The 18,086-nt window shown below is 41.9% G+C and overlaps 1 protein-coding gene across 1 annotated transcript; it reads right to left on the bottom strand.

Moving 5' to 3' along the window:
• Nucleotides 1-10,341: 10,341 nt before the first annotated feature.
• On the bottom strand, nt 10,342-12,228 carry LOC105204412 (uncharacterized protein K02A2.6-like). Its single transcript, XM_011173480.2, has 2 exons — nt 10,716-12,228; nt 10,342-10,655 (listed from the first exon to the last, which is right to left on the bottom strand). Exons 1-2 carry the CDS (start codon nt 12,226-12,228, stop codon nt 10,342-10,344), a joined length of 1,827 nt encoding a protein of 608 aa, XP_011171782.2.
• Between the last annotated feature and the right edge of the window lie 5,858 nt (nt 12,229-18,086).

The raw sequence follows: 18,086 nt of genomic DNA, 5'->3' as shown, positions 1-18,086 counted from the left end.
TCGATTGAAATGCTTGCCGCTTATAAAACCGCTTACCGAGCCACTAGCTAACAAATTGTTTTCGACCATCATATGAGTTAATCCGCACTCGTCGATGAATTTTCCTAAGGCCTTAAAATAGGACATCATTGTGTGAAAAGCACCCATATGTATAAAAAGGTCATCAAAATTCGGTTTTTTCATAGATTGAATTTGATAAGCGATTTTCGTAATCGCTAAATCATATGTAACTTGCATGTAAGTTTGTTGACACTCTCTAGCAATCTGTTGACTTCGTCTCATCGTTTCGTATACGACAGAGGGGGGGGTTCGTGGGCGATGCATTGATCGGCGTCAGATACGAGATTTTTTGCTTGGCAGTGTTATCTTGAATAATGTTATGATTAAATCCAACCCACATCGGAGTATTCGGTACTTTACAGTAATGCGATAAAACACATGCAATATCTAATTGTTTATAAAAATCATATTTACCGGCTGATACTACACGTAAACCGCTATCAATGGGTAATAATTTTTCGCGAAATACAGGTGTTTTAGTGTACTGTTGCAATTCGGGCATAATAGGATCTAAGCTTCTTCTTCTTTTAGCAGCTGATTGATATTCTTCAGTGTTTGTACTTTCCTGACTTTTGTTCAATGCAGAGCTATCGATCTCGCAAATATTTTGATAAAAAATACCGACCGTATCATGCAACGTATCTTTGCCACTTGTTGTTTCAACAAACCGATTAAAATTATCAAACGCAACACCTGTACAATAATTTGGAGCTAGTATAGCATCCTCAGGAGAAACATTGAATGCATTGCATACAGAAGACATAGCTTCTGTCTCAAGTTCCTCAATAACATTATAACTACAACAATGTCCAAACCTATTCACGAGATCAACGACTTTTCGACTACTTGTTATGCTTTTAAGCGTCATTCCGAAAGTTATGTTTTGAGATTTTCATTCTTCCGTGATGTATTGCATAAATAATATCTTGCGAAATAGAGTTTACTTTACGCGCGCAATCGGAACTTTTTAGTGTTCTCGAATCGATACCGCACAAAAGATTTCGCATGAAATCCTCGAGTTTTTTCGGAATTTCACATTTCCCAGCAATAATGTCGCTAAGTTTTAAAGTTGTTGGCAGTGGTTTTTTCGCAATTAATAAAATTTTTTTTCTCAATAGCATTGCAGCGCGTGATAGCAATTCAAAATCTTCCAATCGAGAAAAAGTTTCGTCATCAATAACGCAGCCATGTCTAGGAGCGATAGTTTTTCTATTTTGAATTAACATTACTTGGATTTTGTCGTTAAAAGTTTTTTCTAATTTCTCCAGAAGATGTTGAGAAGTATATTTAACGTCAAAAGATTCAAATTCTTGAACATAATATTTCTCAAAAATTTGATTATAACAATTTGTTAAAAATTGCAATAAATGGCATTCTTTGTTATTTATAATTTTTCTTGACAAATCCGCAAATATCCGCGTACGTTAATTCTTGAACTTTTTTTTTTTATGCCAATCAGTATCAGTTGCAGGTTTCATAGTATTTTTCTTAAAATACATGGTTTTGCACGGGTTATGATAGTAAATTGTCCCATTTACGCCTACAGCTTCTAATTTGCTTTTCATTTCACGATCTCCACATTCATTCACAATTGCAAAAATATCGTTTCTCAATTTTTCGACCACTGATGAGTGAAGAGGTACCGCCCGATAATTATACACTTTCGGGCTTTTATTGCAAAAAAAAACAAATTTGTTCGCCACTTTCCTGATTATATACGTTATCGTCGTTATTTGCTTCATCGTAGTCGCTCGCTTCTTCTCGCACACTTGATGCCTGCTTGCCACTTGCTCGATGTAGATTGCGTGAATTCTTTCCCTTGTTTAATATTGGCGGTATCTGAAATTATATAACATATAAATTTCTACGTATCGTGATAGTTCAAAAATCTTTAGCATTAGTTTTATAAATATTTAAATAATTAAAACTGTATTGTAAAAAATACATTTAATTTTTATATAAAATTATTTATACTTAATATAAAGAGTTACTGTAAAAATTTAAATTACCTGAGATACTTGCAAACGATGTCAAAGCTGCATCAACTAAAGCAGGATTAGCATTTTCTTCAGTGAAAGTGTTTTGAAGCTCTTCGTATTTTTCAATATATTTTTTCGGGATTGCCAAGAAATTTTTTTGACAACTGGAGTGGTATCCGTGAACATCGTCCACACAATCAGAAAAAACGATGTCACTATATTTCATATTTAATGCAATACGAATACGAAGTTTTTCGCGGCACTGCTGCAAATTTTCTTCGGTAAATTTTATAATTTTACCGGAAACTGCTTCACACTTAAAAACACATGTCAGCTTAGAACTCATTTTGTCGTTTTGAAGTACGCCATGTAACAACCCGTGTTTCTTGATTAGATATCGCGCACGGACGTAGCTCGTCGGGAATTCCAGGGCACGATCCGGGTTAAGAGAGAATTAGACTCGTGGCTTTGACGTATAAAATATGTACAGGTTTTATTTAGTGAAGCACACGGACGAATACAAATGTCTTAACGCCATTATTTACAGAGGTTACGCGAGCGTCATCGCCGATACGTCGTCGGCCGTATCGCGTGGGGGTGACGGTTATCTCGGTCGCGGCGATCGCGAATACCGGTGGGTACCGGCTTCGGCGCGTGGAACGTCGTCGGCGCGGTTGCCGTTATTCGCACGACAGGTGCGTTGTTTACGTTGTCGGCGTTCTTTTCGGTGCGCCGGGCAGCCTCGTGTTTATCGGCCTTGCGAGGTCGCGTGCACGGCTTTCGCGGTCGTCGGAGCGGTAGCGGAGCGCGGGGCGGCGCTCGGCTGAGCGTCCCTTTAAATCCGCTGCTGGTATACCGCGGTATTACTCGTAGGCAGGATGCGACGGCTACGTCGAGTACGCTCGACGGAGGCAAAGATGCTTTACCTCGTTTTTCTGTAGCCGCCGCGGTAGGATCGGATCGGTTTCGAGGAAAGCCGGTCGGGCAAGTACGCTTGCCTGAGCCCAAGACGCTTGAGCCCAGCTTCGGCGAGGAGAGACGGGTGTGAGAGCGGTAGCCGCCGAGAACGCTCGGCAGAGGCCAAGACACTTGACCCCAGGACTATCTCGGGAGACTTCTTCGGAGACCGGTCGGCGGAATAACGGTCCGAACAGTCGGCGGAGAAGAAGCCCAGCATCTCGCTGCTCCGGCGCTTTTATACCCGCATCTCGATACGTCGGGAACGCTCGGTGGCGGTTCGGTTCGCGTCGGAGCCAGCGTCCCCGCCGCTCAAGATCGGTTGCGTGGTGGGCGGACAGAGGCGACCGAGCACGTCGTAGCGCGTGCCGGTTTGGGCCGGTGCGCGTGCGCGGCGCGATCACCGCGACGCGCGGATACCTCGCTGCACGCATTGGCGCGTTTGGAATTGTTTATCGGCGCGTAGCGCCTTGTTTGCCGCTCGGCGGATGTTCGGCCGGCGTTTGGCGGACGATGACCGGTCCGTTGGGGGGAGGTCGCGCGGAGGCGGTTTGTTACAAGTACATAATTAAAATCAGAAACTAAATCTGCGATGTTGTAGGCTCCGAGTTACAAGCCAAATTGCCGGCTCGATCCCCTACGAAAGTGTGCTTTCCCTTGGTTTCTGTTTTCAAATAGCAAACTGTCATTTCAAAGCGAAGGATCGAAACAGAGAGGGAAGAAGAGAGACAGCAAACAATCGAGCAGATCAAAATAAGTAATTGCTCCTGCTTTCCTCTTCAATGACAACAATTGAAATCGGAGATATACACATGTTACGTCCTGCGGAGTAACAATTTTTTCCTTCGTAACCAGCGGATATTCTAATTAATGGGCTGAGCGACGGTGATCTCACCCCGATCCCAAGAATACGGTGACTCTCACGGCAATAATCAGTTGTCACGAATTAAGTAGTTATAAATTCACCAATTATGGAGATCTGAGGTGACACCGTTGCTCAACGTCGGAAACACCAAAGATAGTAAAATCAGAGAGCTGGAAGACGCACGTGTGCACCACTTTGTGTTCTGAATGTCCGACACCCGCATAGCAACAAATCAAAGAATTTTTGACATTTAATGCTTTCGAGAGTTCAATTATCAAACCTGCCGCTTTCTCGGATAACAATTACCGAGGAATATAAAAAAGTCGTAAAAGCAAATATTGCACGTGGGTGTATTAATGAATAAAGTGGTGCACACGGCCCTCGATGGGACAAAAGGAATCATAGATAAAAAATAGTATAAATAGGTGCGTCTTCTAGCGGAGAGTGCAGTCTAGTCTTCATTCCTTTTCCGAATCGCAGTTCCGTGGCATCTTGCATGCCCGAGTTCTGCGACTCTCGGATCCGCGGCCTCTAAACTCGTGCGGAGCACAAGTCTCGGCCGGAAAGTGCTATAGTGAAAACCGGCATATTTGGGATCTGGCGACCATTCTCCATTGGACCTTCGAACCTTTTGGCTGAATTGTTCGTCTCCCTATTGATATTATCGATATGTTACCATAAAAGTTCTTATCATATGAACATGGTAATGAATTTATTTTGACAGCTAACCCAACGGCTATCGTAACATCTTGTTATTGAATTGATATTTTGTTGAAAACATTAATTGTGCATATGTAATGTACAAATATGTGTCCTATAGTAGTAATTTCTTAATATAAATGTCACTGCGTATTTATATGACAATCTTAATATCAAGAGGTACCCTTGTGGTACCTTTGTCATGTCACCATGCCTAAGCGCGCGAAATGTCAGCTCAATGATTCGTAAATTTTAATCGCGAATAATTTGAAAATCATTATACCCTCGACATTTTTGTATTAGGATTTTTTTCTTAGAATTTTCCAAAGAATCTACTCTTATAATGGGATGCGAGCTTTCTGGGACACCCTGTATATATATATATATATATATATATATGTGTGTAAAAGGGGAAAACCAACGCTAATTCAATCTGTTCATTTAAATAAGTAATCATGAGAATGAAATGTTAAATTGCCCAGTAAGTCCACATTGTATTTTTTATTATTATTCATTAGAATAAACTATGTATAACAATTAATCTGTCCTAATTTTTCAACCACGACCACCATTTCTCGCTCTTAGGATAAGCACTAGGTCCGATCCCGAGGTAAAGCAATTAGATTTGTTGCCTCAAAACAGGACCAAGGGACGCGGAACACCCTGAATGTTCATCATTGGGCCCCCGCTGTGATCCTATTGACCCATATATTCAAGGTTATCGACGCGGCCTGCCTGTGCCTCGTGTGCACATTCTCAAGTTGTTACGTCCCTCCTTTCTCCCTCCATATCTTACCTATCCTTCTTCAACCCTGGACGTAACACACATTTAAATACGAAAATTATAAAATACATAAAGTCAATGTTTGTTTACAATAAAGTGTTGAAAAAATTAAAGCAAAAAAATATACAAGCGCAAACAAAGTTAATTTTAGAGATAAAATATTTAAAAAACTAAAATAATAAAGATTACTAAAAATTTAGTAAAAAGACTCAAAACTCACAAATTAAAGTTATGACCATGGAAAGGAAATTATTAGTATACTTGAAACGCAGATGAATGACCGAACGACATTCAGAGCTAATATACATCTTTCTTATAACGATCCCCTCATAAAACTTTCTATTCGACTATTTCGTACTTTTCTCGAAAACTCGAAAATTCAGACATTTAGTTTTCACTTGTATTTAAACATTTCAATATGCTTTGTTTAAACATAATAAAAATCACGCAGAATGTTGCAAATGTTACAATAAATTATTAATTAAATTTATGAATTTTTCTTCATTGACTTCTGACATTTTAATAATATTTTCTCAAGTTCCCCTTAATTAATCAGGTAAATTGTCAGAAATGCTCTAAAATATGTACGGTGCGAAAATCAAAAGAAAAGCGCTCGATGCTGCGCCGCGTGCCGAAATACGCTCTTGCACTTTGCACCCGATTTTGTCAAAACCTCTTCTACTTTAACTTCTGCCACTTTGCATATACTTTGCTCTATACGTAAACAGTGTAAATTTAAATTGTCAGAAGTTTTCTTTAAAATGTAAATTTTTCGATATTTTTCGCAATTTTGGCAGCTTCTGACAACCTTTTAGCTTCCGCTTACCCTTCTGACAATTTTTTTACTATTTTTTTTCATGATCCTCGATATCTATAATATGTAAATTTTCAGCTGTGCACATCGACAGTTTTTGTAGTTGGAAAATTTAAACGTTTGATCGTCCGTCCACGCACTTAGCTTCCAGCGCGCCTTCTGACGGTCGGGCTTTCGCTTTGCTGGCAGCAATCAAACCTTTTCCAGGTTAAATATTTCATGCACCGAAGCATGTCACATCTCATGTAGCCAGCTCCCCATCTATTAGATAAAGTTCTTTACTTTGAATGGGATTGGTGCGTTCAAAAACATGGTCGCTTCAGATACGTAAATCTTCGTGGCTGTATCAAAATCTAATGCTGGTATTCATAGTCGAATAATACTGGAATAGGCACTAGTCGTCAGAAAGCATGCTAAGAAAGAGAGGGCCTATCAACAGGGCTCCTCTCTTTGTCATACAATCAAATCAGGAAGTCTTAGAGTTCTGGCACATGGGGATAGATCATCGACATAGAACTTGACGAAACATGAGATCAAAACTTTCTGCGCAGACGTAGAAAGAGAACGATAAGAAGTAGCGACTAATTTGATTAAGGGCCTTTATGCAATTAAAACTTATATCTGTGTTTACATTGATTGTTCGACGTAGGATATATGTATAAACAATATTTATACATTAATATTATATTATTATTAATATTGTAATTTTAATTATTATTTTGACTAATATTTATCTAGTAAAATGCAACATGAACAGCGTTCGCAGCGTTGTAATCATCGAGATAGATCTGACTTTAGTGAATACGCTACTAAGGGCCCCAGCAACCAATCAGGCTTAATAGACAGAACGAACGTTCTTCCTACTGTCTGCCTGTCACTTTATCTATCTTTTTATTCTCACCACAGTGATCAGTCGTCCATTTTGTCCTGTATGTCGATGGATAATAATCTTTTTATTTTTTTTTTAACGATGGGAAAATCCTTTAAGAACCCCAGGTTGGCTAGACCTGGGAGTGTCGAAGTCGGAACGCGGGTACTCTCGCCGGCACAGAGCGCTTACGTGGTAGAAATGAAGCAAAGCTCCGGCTCGCCTACCCACTAAAAACCCACCGAGTTTTACCTCACCCCACTGTGTGGAGGGTCCGGGAACCCGTAAGACGACATTCGGTCCCTCCACAGGGGGTTGGAGCGTGGAGCTCCCCTACGCCCCAGTTCGCCGAGTTAGGAGTCGGGCTTTGTTGGCCCAGCTGAGATATGTTAGCTAGTGGGCCAAGTCCGTTCCGCCCCCCCCTCCCCGCTTATTTAGGGCCATAGGGCCGCTCTCGGCATTTCGCCGATGCGAACCCCATGTCCAGGGACAAGCGATCATAGCCGCCCGTCCTACCTACTGCCGTCCATGGCGCTCTACGTGGCCGGGCCGGACGCCAAGGGAGAGAAAAACCTCGCCTAGCGCCCAGTCATGTCCGACGCGAGACGTTCTGCCGCCGGTCGACTCTCCGTGCCAGGAATCTCTCAAAGGAGGCCCCCAACCTAGGAGAGATGAACCCGAAAGCCAAGGCTGGCCTGAGGATGTCTCTCAGGTCAATGGCCCCCCTGGCCCTCTTCATTACTTTGGTGTAGGAGGCGACCTCCCGATCCACCGTGATCGAGACCACGGACAACTTTGGGTTCCGCCTCCCTACCTTTCTCGAGACAGCGGCCCCCGCCTGAGACGGCAGCGCCCCCCCCCCAGATTCTCCTCCTTTGATTTCTTTTTTCTTCTTTTTTGTTCTTCTTTTTCTTGCCCGGCTGGGGCCCCGAGGAAAGGGGGCGCGGCAACGGAGCCGGTTTTCTATGTCCGCCCCGTCTGACGCGGGAGACGGAAACCTAAAAGTTCCGCTCTTATCCAGACGAAGACGGCCGCGAGCACGCTTCCTCCTTGGCTGTTCCCGGGATTCGATTGGCACACCCAGGATATCCGGAGTCACCACCATCTTTTCCACGGGCTCAGCTGGAGAAGCGACCGGCTCCCTCGGGCCTCCAGTCGTTCCCCTTTCCCTGCCTCCGACCGACCCATCCCCGTAGGTGCATCTCGGGCAGGTTTACCGGGTGAGTCATCCCCACCCTCTCCTCTCGAGCGGCAGCGGATCGGCGAGCGTGATCGCCGCGCCCTATCGTCTTCGCCAGGTCTCCCGGCATCCGCCACACGGCGTCTACCGGACGACCGACCCGAGGACAAAAAGCGCGAGCGACCCGCCCCGCCACCTAGGCCTCGTCCACCGACGTCCGCCTCACGGCGTCCGCCAGGTGGCAGGCCTAAAAGCTCCCCAGTAGAGTCCCTAGAAGTAGAGAGTCTGGACATCTGCCCCTAAAATGTCGGTGATGAATATGTTAGTGTATGTACGTGAGTTTTATGTGTGTGTATGTTTATCATTGTGTGCACTTGAACGTGTTGTATGCTGTTATCGCATTGGCTAAAGAGGATTAAATAGGGATCGTATTGGTGCTGCCATTTTAGGTGCACAATCACGTGCATCCAATCACGTGGAACCCCGAGATGTCCAGACTCTCTGCTTCTAGGGACTCTACTCCCCAGTGGGAGGCACTGGGGCCTCGGCCTGAACGGCCGGCTCCACTCCAGACCGCCCACCAGGCAGCGAGGCCGTTTCCTCCCTGGGGCGGGGGCGACGGCCTGAGTGGCCGGCTCGAACCCGCTGTTGAATTTAACAATCACACAAGAGTATGGCGCTGGGGTCGCGGTCTAGTTACTATTAATGTGATGGCGCTTGAGTCACTATATGGTTATAAATCAGAGTTGGCATTATTGTCTATGGTCTAGATTCTTTAACTTTTTGTGTGTACCAACACTCCTTTTTTGAAAAAGAAGGTTTACTTATCTTCGTCTCTGTATCTGATGTCTCATGTATAAGTCGTTACGTAATAAAGGAATCTGTGTGATATTCAAGTACGTACAAATACGCGTTGATTCGTTAACCCGTTCAGTTTTCAGTATATCACGGTCAAGTGAAGAATACGAGAGGGCTGAATTTATTAACACCTGCACCCATCACCCGAGCGTGGAACGGGCTTCTCATGGTCCGAGTCGGAGAAGGAACCCTCCGATCGGACGCTCCCTTCGTCGGAGAAGCTCAAATCATTGCTGTCCCTGAACAACTCCTTGTCGATTAGCTCCAGCTTCTTCAACTCCTCCTGAGTTGCCCGGTCAACGTCGGGCCCGTAGCGCTCCCGCAGTTGCAAGATCCGCGCCGAGTCTGCCACCGGCCGGGCGTTACCGAGGTCGCAATCCCCGCTCCCCACAGTAGCCCTATGGTTGGCGGAGCCTGTGGGCACCCCGCTCGACCGCCCATCACCGGATATCGACAGTGAGGGACCCGAGACACTAGCCCCCCCCCCCTTGTTGGCCATGGAGTGTCCAATTACCCCTGCGCGGTAACTTACTTTTATTGTCGTCCATGAATTCATAAATGGGGTCTTATTTAACGAGGGACACTCTACTCTCGCCCCGAAATTTACTCGGGCCGGTGTCCGGGGACCGTCAGCTCGAGGCAGTCGGTGGACAACGAATCCAGGGGGGGGGAGCTGGGCCGGAAAGACCCCACGCGAACGCGAGCGCCCGTCCGGGACTCCCCCGGGCCGGCACTTCCACTGCAGCAGCGTGCTGCCAACCAAATCACTATGTTGGCGTCCGAGGCACGAGGCCTCGCGCCGCTGTTACACGGCGCAGCACCCCGCGTTCCAGACGCCACCCTTGGATTTTTTATAGAGGTTGACTCCTCACAGCCCAGGCGGTGAAGCCCAGGCCCCCGGTCCATTCCGCACATAATTTCAGCACGTGATGGATTACGGTATGTCAGCTCGGGCGCCAGGGTCGCTGAGATCCCTGAGTCTGAAGTCTACTAGATACCGCAAATCCCCTAGCGAGCTCGGGAAACCGCAGGAACGCCAATTCCTGTATCTGGAGTCGTTCCGCAGCCTCGGGAGGCCCCGAAACGACTCCAGACCCCTACGGGAAAAATACGAATTAAAAATTCGTATATACAACAGTATATGCCTGGGATTGAACTCGCAACCCATAATCTAATTTGGTATAGTAAAATAAAAAAAATCTTACGGTATTTATAACTAAATATGAAGCATGGAAACTTCGCATATTTATAACTAAATATGAAGCATGGAAACAATCTTATTTCTGAACAAAATCTTTTAAATGTGTCGGAGGTTTTCTGATTCTTTCAGATCTATGAAGAATTGGTTTCTGGTTTCCTCGAGACATGTTCTGTTCATTTGCCGCTTGGGTGCTCTGTGTTTGAGGAATCGGCATCTCTTCAGGATCCTGTGCTTGTTGATGCGGCGGTTGTACTTCCGGTTCGTCATCTTGTACTGGATACCAGTACCTGATTTTTGGATTAACACAGACTGATTTCTCTTCTACGTTGTCCATGGGAATCCCGGACAGCCGTAATTGGTTGATGTGTCGCTTTATGATATAGCCATCATCTAAAAGTATTATATAGTGTAGTCGTCCTAGCCTCTGTGTTATTGAGCCAGTTTCTCAACGTTTGGTTCTTCCGTATGCTCGTGATAGCACTCTGTTTCTCACGCTTAATTGTCTTGTATTTGAATTTTTGATCAAGTTCTGGCTTGTATGTGAGGGGTGCCATAAGTCTAACTTTGTTCTAATTTGCCTGTTTAAATAGAGTTCTGATGGGCTTTTCCCTTCTTGTAATGGTGTGGCCCGAAAACGATATAGAATTTTTTCTATTTTCGCAGTTATTGTTCCTGGTTTGTTTTCCATGGCTTTTAATTTTCTTTTGAGAATTTGTACGTATCTTTCTGCCAATCCATTTGTAGCAGCATGTCCAGGAGCAATGAATTTTTGAAAAATGCCATTATTTTTACAATACTGCCTAAATTCCTCGCTTTTAAAAATTGTAGCGTTGTCAGATACCATCACCTCCGGTAATCCATGTGAACTAAAGATGTTTTCCAGAAAATGGATGGTTGAAGTAGATGTTGGATTCCTTCCTGTCACTCTGACCTCTGGCCACTTCGATTTTGCGTCTACAAGAATAAAAAATTGATGTCCTTGAAATGGTCCAGCGTAGTCTATGTGAACGCGTTGAAAATTTATTTTAGGATCTTCCCAATGATGAAGGCTAACTTTCTTTGGCTCGTTTTGTATTTTTGCGCATTCTGGACATGAGCGCACTAGCTCTTCAATTTCTTTGTCGATATTGCGCCAATAACAGTATCGTCTGGCCAAATTTTTCATTTTTGATATACCAGGATAAGTGCAGTGTAGTTCTTTCAAGATTTCTGAGCGCAAGGAAGCGGGTATAAAAACACGTCGACCTCTGAAGACAATGTTATTATGTAGGTTGTAGATTGGATCATAGATTTTCCCGGAGGCAAGTTCTTCTCTTAGCTTTGAAAGTTCTTTATCTTTGCTCGTTTCTTCTGCTATAATTTCACTTGTGATTGCACTAGTTGAAATGTGGTTGATTACTTGTTCGTTTATTTCTTCATCTTCATCCTGGATCACCGGACTGGATTCCCACGGAGCTCGTGACAGGTAGTTGACATTACCGTGTTCCTCTGCTTTCCGATGTTTTACCTTGTAGTCAAAATTGCTTAGAAACGCTGCATAACGTAGTAATCGTGTCGATGTGATAGCAGGTAGCTTTGCGTCTTGTTGAAAAATTCTTGTTAGTGGACGGTTGTCCGTTATTAGCGTAAACGAACGGCCATATAAGTATCTATAAAATTTCTGAATTGAAAATACGATAGCAACAGCTTCCCTGTCCAGCTGGCTATAATTCCGTTCGGCCGCCGTGAGAGCACGAGCCATGTATTCTACAGGCCTTTCAACGCCGTCGATGATATGGGACAGTACTCCTGCAATTCCTACTGGATTTGCATCGCATGATACCGTGACTGGCAGGGACGGATCAAAAGGCGATTGCTGGCAACTTTTTAAGCTTAATAAATGCTGCTTCACATTTTGAGGACCAGACAAATTTCTTCTTGGTTTGCAATAATTCCCGGATAGGATATGTAATTGACGAAACATCTGGAATAAACCTAGAATAATACGTGACTAATCCAAGAAATTTTCTTACGTCGTCAACATTTTCTGGCCTAGGTGACTTTAAAATAGTTTTTTCTGAGCATTTTGAAATTTGATTTTCTGATATGACATACCTTAAATAGGAAATTTCTTTTTCAAAAAATCGACACTTTTTTATGTTTAAATGTAAGTTATATGCTCTGAGTCTTTCTAGACAAGTAATAAAACGCTGTTTACATTCTTCATACGTTTGGCTGAATACAACAATGTCGTCGAAATATGCGATGGTTCCTTCAAGCCTATTTAATATTTGATCTAAGATCCTATGGAATTCGCTTGGGGCTGTTTTGATTCCGAAGGATAATCGGTTTATTTTGTACGTGCCACAATGAGTTGAAATGGTTTGAATGGCTTTGCTTTTGTCATCGACGCCTATGTGAAGGTATGCCTTAAATATATCTAATTTACAGAAAAAATTTGCATTTCGAAAATTATTCAAAACGTCATTAATTTTAGGAATTGGATAATGGGTTCCTTTTAATTGTGGATTTACTGCAATTTTATAGTCGACACATAGTCGGACGGAACCATCTAGTTTAGGTATAATTACTAATGGAGACCCCCAGTCAACACAGTCTATTTTTGTGATAATTCCTTCCTTTTCTAACGTATTAAGTTCGATTTCGACTTTATTTTGAAGGGCAAATGAGATATCGCGGGCTTTTAAGAATACTGGTTTGGCATTATCTCGTAATTTCAAGGAACATGTAAAATTTGGAATGCATTCTACTTTTTGTTCAAAAATATCTTTGAATTGATTTAAAATATTCTTTGTGTCATCGCTTTGCGTGCTAAGAAAATAAATAGAATCCGAGTTTGAACTTTCAGAATGACTATTTGTGTCAAGTTCGAGTAAATTTATTTTGAGATGTCGTATCCACGTTCTGCCAAGTAGTGGGGTTCCTTTTGCTACAATGAACATGAGTTCTTTTGTTTTTGAATTTTTATATTCTATTAAAACTTCCATAACGCCTATTGGTTAAAAAATTTTTCCGGTGTATGAGCGAAACCGGATATCTGTTGGATGTATCGGAGTTGATATTTTGAGCTCGTCAAGGTAATCTTTTGGCAAGAGGGTAAATCCTGCTCCCGAGTCTACTTCGAACTTTTGACTCTTACCATTAATTAATATATTTGTATAGAATTTCTTTGTCTCGTTTGCTTTATGAGCTGATTTTTCATAAATATCAATTACAGTACTAATTCCGTGAAAATTTCTAATACTATTAGTATCATATAAGCTTTTATTACTTTCCTGGATTTCTGCTTCGACTTTACGTACATTACTGTTCTTTGTTTTCAATAATTTTGAAATGCAAACCTTTTCGACGTGACCCGGTTTACTACAGGACATTTTACGCTATTGTAGTTTATACAACAGTCTTGAACTTTATGATTATCTCGCCCGTAACGTATACATACATTTTCTAACCCTAATGCACAGTAATCGATTTTACTTTTTGAATGCGCTTGACTATTTGAACAATTTTTCTGTAGATAAACACGCTTTTTTGGACGGCTTGAACGTTTTTTAGTTTTGAATTTAGATTTAGAAATGTAATTTACAGTTTCGGTTGCTTTCTTCCTGATATTTCGACGTTATTTAATTTTGATGCTTCCAGTGCGAGAGCTGTATCCACCGCTTTTTTTGAAGGTTAGGTCTGTTGTCTGCAATAGTTTCTCTCGAATCGTTGCAGCTCGAAGTCCCCGAATAAATTATGCTCGTAGGAAGATGTCTGCCACTGTGCGTCCGCAATTGCATTTGAATTCGCAGGACACAATGCATTTTCTTAGTTCCGCAATGTATGATGCGATATTCTCTTCCGGCTTTTGAATGCACGAAAGAAAACGATGTTATTGTACCATTACATTCGGTTTTGTGCACAAATAGGTTTCCAAGAGTTCTATTAATTGCTCGTACGTCTTTTCTGTAGGTAAATATTATTATTAATATATGTAGTATTAAATAGTATTAATAAATGTAGTAACTGGGAAATAATTATTATAATAGTAATAATAATAATAATTATGACAATTTTTACAAAAGAAGATAAAAGAAATTTTGTATGATGATGCTTTTGTTTAACGATGCTTTACCCCCTGTGCGAGACCATCGACAATCTCTCATCATACAAGGTAACGCATTACGCCAGAGGTGGGTGACAGTCGTCCCTGAAGTTGGCCGGCGGCTCGAATTGGAGGGGGAGTGCTCGCTGTAGGGGAACGGATCGCGTGGCTCGGGTGTGTGAAGTTGGCACCCCTATGGTACACAATCATAGTTCCGTTCAGAGTTCTGGATTATTTACAACAAAAGGAAGAGTTCTTGATAGTTTTTACAAATAGTTCTGCTATTATAACAAAAAAAAATGAATTTTGAAAAATGGGGGTGCTAACTTCACACCCAAAAGTAGCACCGCATAGTTCTGAATAATTAATTTGATGCTTTTTAAGGAGTACTAGAGTTCTCCGTATAAAAAAAACTTTTTTGATTAAAAGAAAAAAAAAGAAAAAAAATTAAAAAATGCATATCAAGTCCGAATAGTTCTGAATAGCGCATACGATTCCTTTCGATGAGTTCTAGAGTTCTCCATAGATTTTAGAAACAGATCTGCTCAAAAAAGGAAAAAAAATCGCAATTGAATTCTCGAAAGTGGTATGAAAAAAATGAAAGAAACTTCAAAAGTATCAGTTTTACATAATTTTCTCATTAAGATTTTTGATAGAACTCCGCGACGCCTATTCAGAACTCTCAACAGAACTCCCAGAACGCTTAAAAAATTTTTTTACGATGTCGACCTTGTATTTTTAAAGTTCGGAAAAATTTTTTAAGAGTTCTGGTAGTTCTGTTGAGAGTTCTGGGTAGTCCTCGATGAGTTCTATTAAAAATCTTAATGACTTTGATAGAACTCTGCAGTGGCTATCCAAAACGTTCAATAGAATTCTCAGAACTCTTAAAAAATTTTTTGCACTCGAAAAATATAAAGTCGACACACCTGCGATCGTCCGTAACATTTTCGTTTTCAATCCTGCAGATTTTTGTCATTAGGATTTTTGATAGAACACATCAGGAACTACCCAGAACTGCGAACAGAACTACCAGAACTCTTAAAAAAAATTTCGCACTCGAAAAGTATGAAGTCGTCACCTGTAATCGTCCATAACATTTTTGTTTTCAATCCTACAGATTTTTGTCATTAGGATTTTTGATAGAACTCATCGGGAACTACCCGGAACTCTAAACAGAACTATCAGAACTCTTAAAAAATTTTTCACACTCGAAAAATATAAAATCGACACACCTGCGATCGTCCGTAACATTTTCGTTTTCAGTCCTACAGATTTTTGTCATTAAGATTTTTAATAGAACTCATCGAGGACTACCCAGAACTCTCAACAGAACTACCAGAACTCTTAAAAAATTTTTCCGAACTTTAAAAATACAAGGTCGACATCGTAAAAAAATTTTTTAAGCGTTCTGGGAGTTCTGTTGAGAGTTCTGAATAGGCGTCGCGGAGTTCTATCAAAAATCTTAATGAGAAAATTATGTAAAACTGATACTTTTGAAGTTTCTTTCATTTTTTTCATACCACTTTCGAGAATTCAATTGCGATTTTTTTTACTTTTTTGAGCAGATCTGTTTCTAAAATCTATGGAGAACTCTAGAACTCATCGAAAGGAATCGTATGCGCTATTCAGAACTATTCGGACTTGATATGCATTTTTTAATTCTTTTTCTTTTTTTTTCTTTTAATCAAAAAAGTTTTTTTTATACGGAGAACTCTAGTACTCCTTAAAAAGCATCAAATTAATTATTCAGAACTATGCGGTGCTACTTTTGGGTGTGAAGTTAGCACCCCCATTTTTCAAAATTCATTTTTTTTTGTTATAATAGCAGAACTATTTGTAAAAACTATCAAGAACTCTTCCTTTTGTTGTAAATAATCCAGAACTCTGAACGGAACTATGATTGTGTACCATAGGGGTGCCAACTTCACACACCCGCTTTTTTGAGATCTCGAGGATCACCTCGACGTCAACACTTAGATCGCCTTCGCCGTCGCTGTCACCGTCGCCGTCGCCGTCGCCGTCGCCGTCGCCGTCGTCGTTGTTCGTCCGTCGTCGTCGTTACCGCGCGTCGTCGCCGTCGCCGTCGTTACCGCGCGTCGTCGCCGTCGTCGTCGTTACCGCGCGTCGTCGCCGTCGCCGTCATCGTTGTCGTCGCCGTCATCGTTACCGCGTCGTCGTCGTCGTCGCCGTCGCCGTCGTCGTCGTCGCCGTCGTCGTCGTCGTCGTCGTTACCGCGCGTCGTCGCCGTCGCCGTCGTCGTCGCCGTCGCCGTCGTCGTTCCCCGTCGTCGACCACCACTAATACACTACGTGCTGTTCTCGATAATAACTTACCTGCGACCTTCTATTGACGAATAGACTCAATCGATCAAATTGACGCGGTTTTACACGACAAAACGGACGAATTGATTAAAAAAGTGTTGGACTGCCCCGCGAACCGAGATTATTATTGTTGACGATTGACGCATAATCAGGTTAGAAAACTTGTCACGGCGGCCATAATGTCAAGAAGTACGACACCACATACACCATAAGTACACCACAATCGCATACAGCTAACGTATGCCAGCGCCACTCTGTGTCGAAAATGTGAAAGGGAGAATTCTTGAGGGCAACGACGACAATAATGATGAAAACAATGACGTTTCTTACACATGAAATCGAAAACTTAGAGATTTGCATCGCGATATCTCCGCTCATAGAGCACGGAGAGAAAAAATAAAAACACTTTTATTATGCAATTCGTTCCCAAGCTATCGATTGAGACTACTCAGAACTTGATCGATTCAGCCATTACTGAGATCTGTTAATCTCGTTATGCTTGAACTCGCTGATTCGCGTAAAAGAGACCCTTGGTCTTTTCGCTTTTCTTTCTTTTATTTTTTTTAAATTGGTACGAGACGCAATCGCGCCTCTTGATTTTATTAAAAATTTATATACTTTATATTAAAACTTATTTTATTATCAAAATGTATAGTATATGTTTACGAGGTGTGATCAAAAAGTAAGGTGACTTTTTGAATTTTGCGCGCTCTGTATACTCTAATTTCAAAATTTTTTTTTTGTGTTGGTACACTCGTCACGATCATATGTTCACAGTTTTGACTATATAGCATGTGTTGTTTTTATGTGAGAGGCATAAAGGTTAGACTCGTGTTTGCGTGCTCGGCGATTTTTTGCTGTTGAAAATAATGGAGCAGAGAATTTGTATTAATTTTTGTGTAAAAATGATATTATTCAAAAACTCTTGAAATGTTGACAGTGGCGTACGGTGAGTCAACTTTGAGCAAAAAAAATGTTTATAAATGGTATAAGTTATTCCAAGAGGGCCGAGAAAATGTTAACGATGAACCTCGCTTTGGACGCCCCAGCACGTCAAAAACCGATGAAAATGTTCAGGAAGTGAAAGAAATTGTGTTGAAAAATCGTCGAATCACGATTAGAGAAATAGCTGATGATCTTAACATATCGTTTGGCTCATGCCAATCAATTTTAACGGATGTTTTGGGTATGACACGTGTGTCAGCGAAATTCGTGGTTACTAATGAGTACTTTTTTGGCCAAAAACAATACTATCATCATGCCTCAGCCACCGTATTCACCAGACTTGGCCCCCTGCGACTTTTTCCTCTTCCCAAAATTAAAAAGGCCTATGAAAGGACGAAGACTTGCGACGATTGAGGAGATTAAGGCTGCATCGCTGGAGGAGCTCAAGGCAATACCCAAAAGTGCATT

This window comes from Solenopsis invicta, chromosome 2 (assembly GCF_016802725.1).
Source record: "Solenopsis invicta isolate M01_SB chromosome 2, UNIL_Sinv_3.0, whole genome shotgun sequence".
Classification (NCBI taxonomy): Eukaryota; Metazoa; Arthropoda; class Insecta; order Hymenoptera; family Formicidae; genus Solenopsis; species Solenopsis invicta.
This window is presented reverse-complemented; position numbering and strand designations above follow the sequence as displayed.

Bases quoted from the DNA above. Each gene is read 5' to 3' on its own strand.
- LOC105204412 (XM_011173480.2), bottom strand. From the start codon at position 12,228: ATGTTTCGTCAATTACATATCCTATCCGGGAATTATTGCAAACCAAGA. The intron at 10,656-10,715 runs GTTGAGAAACTG...TAATACTTTTAG, and splicing joins AGCATACGGAAGAACCAAAC to ATGATGGCTATATCATAAAG.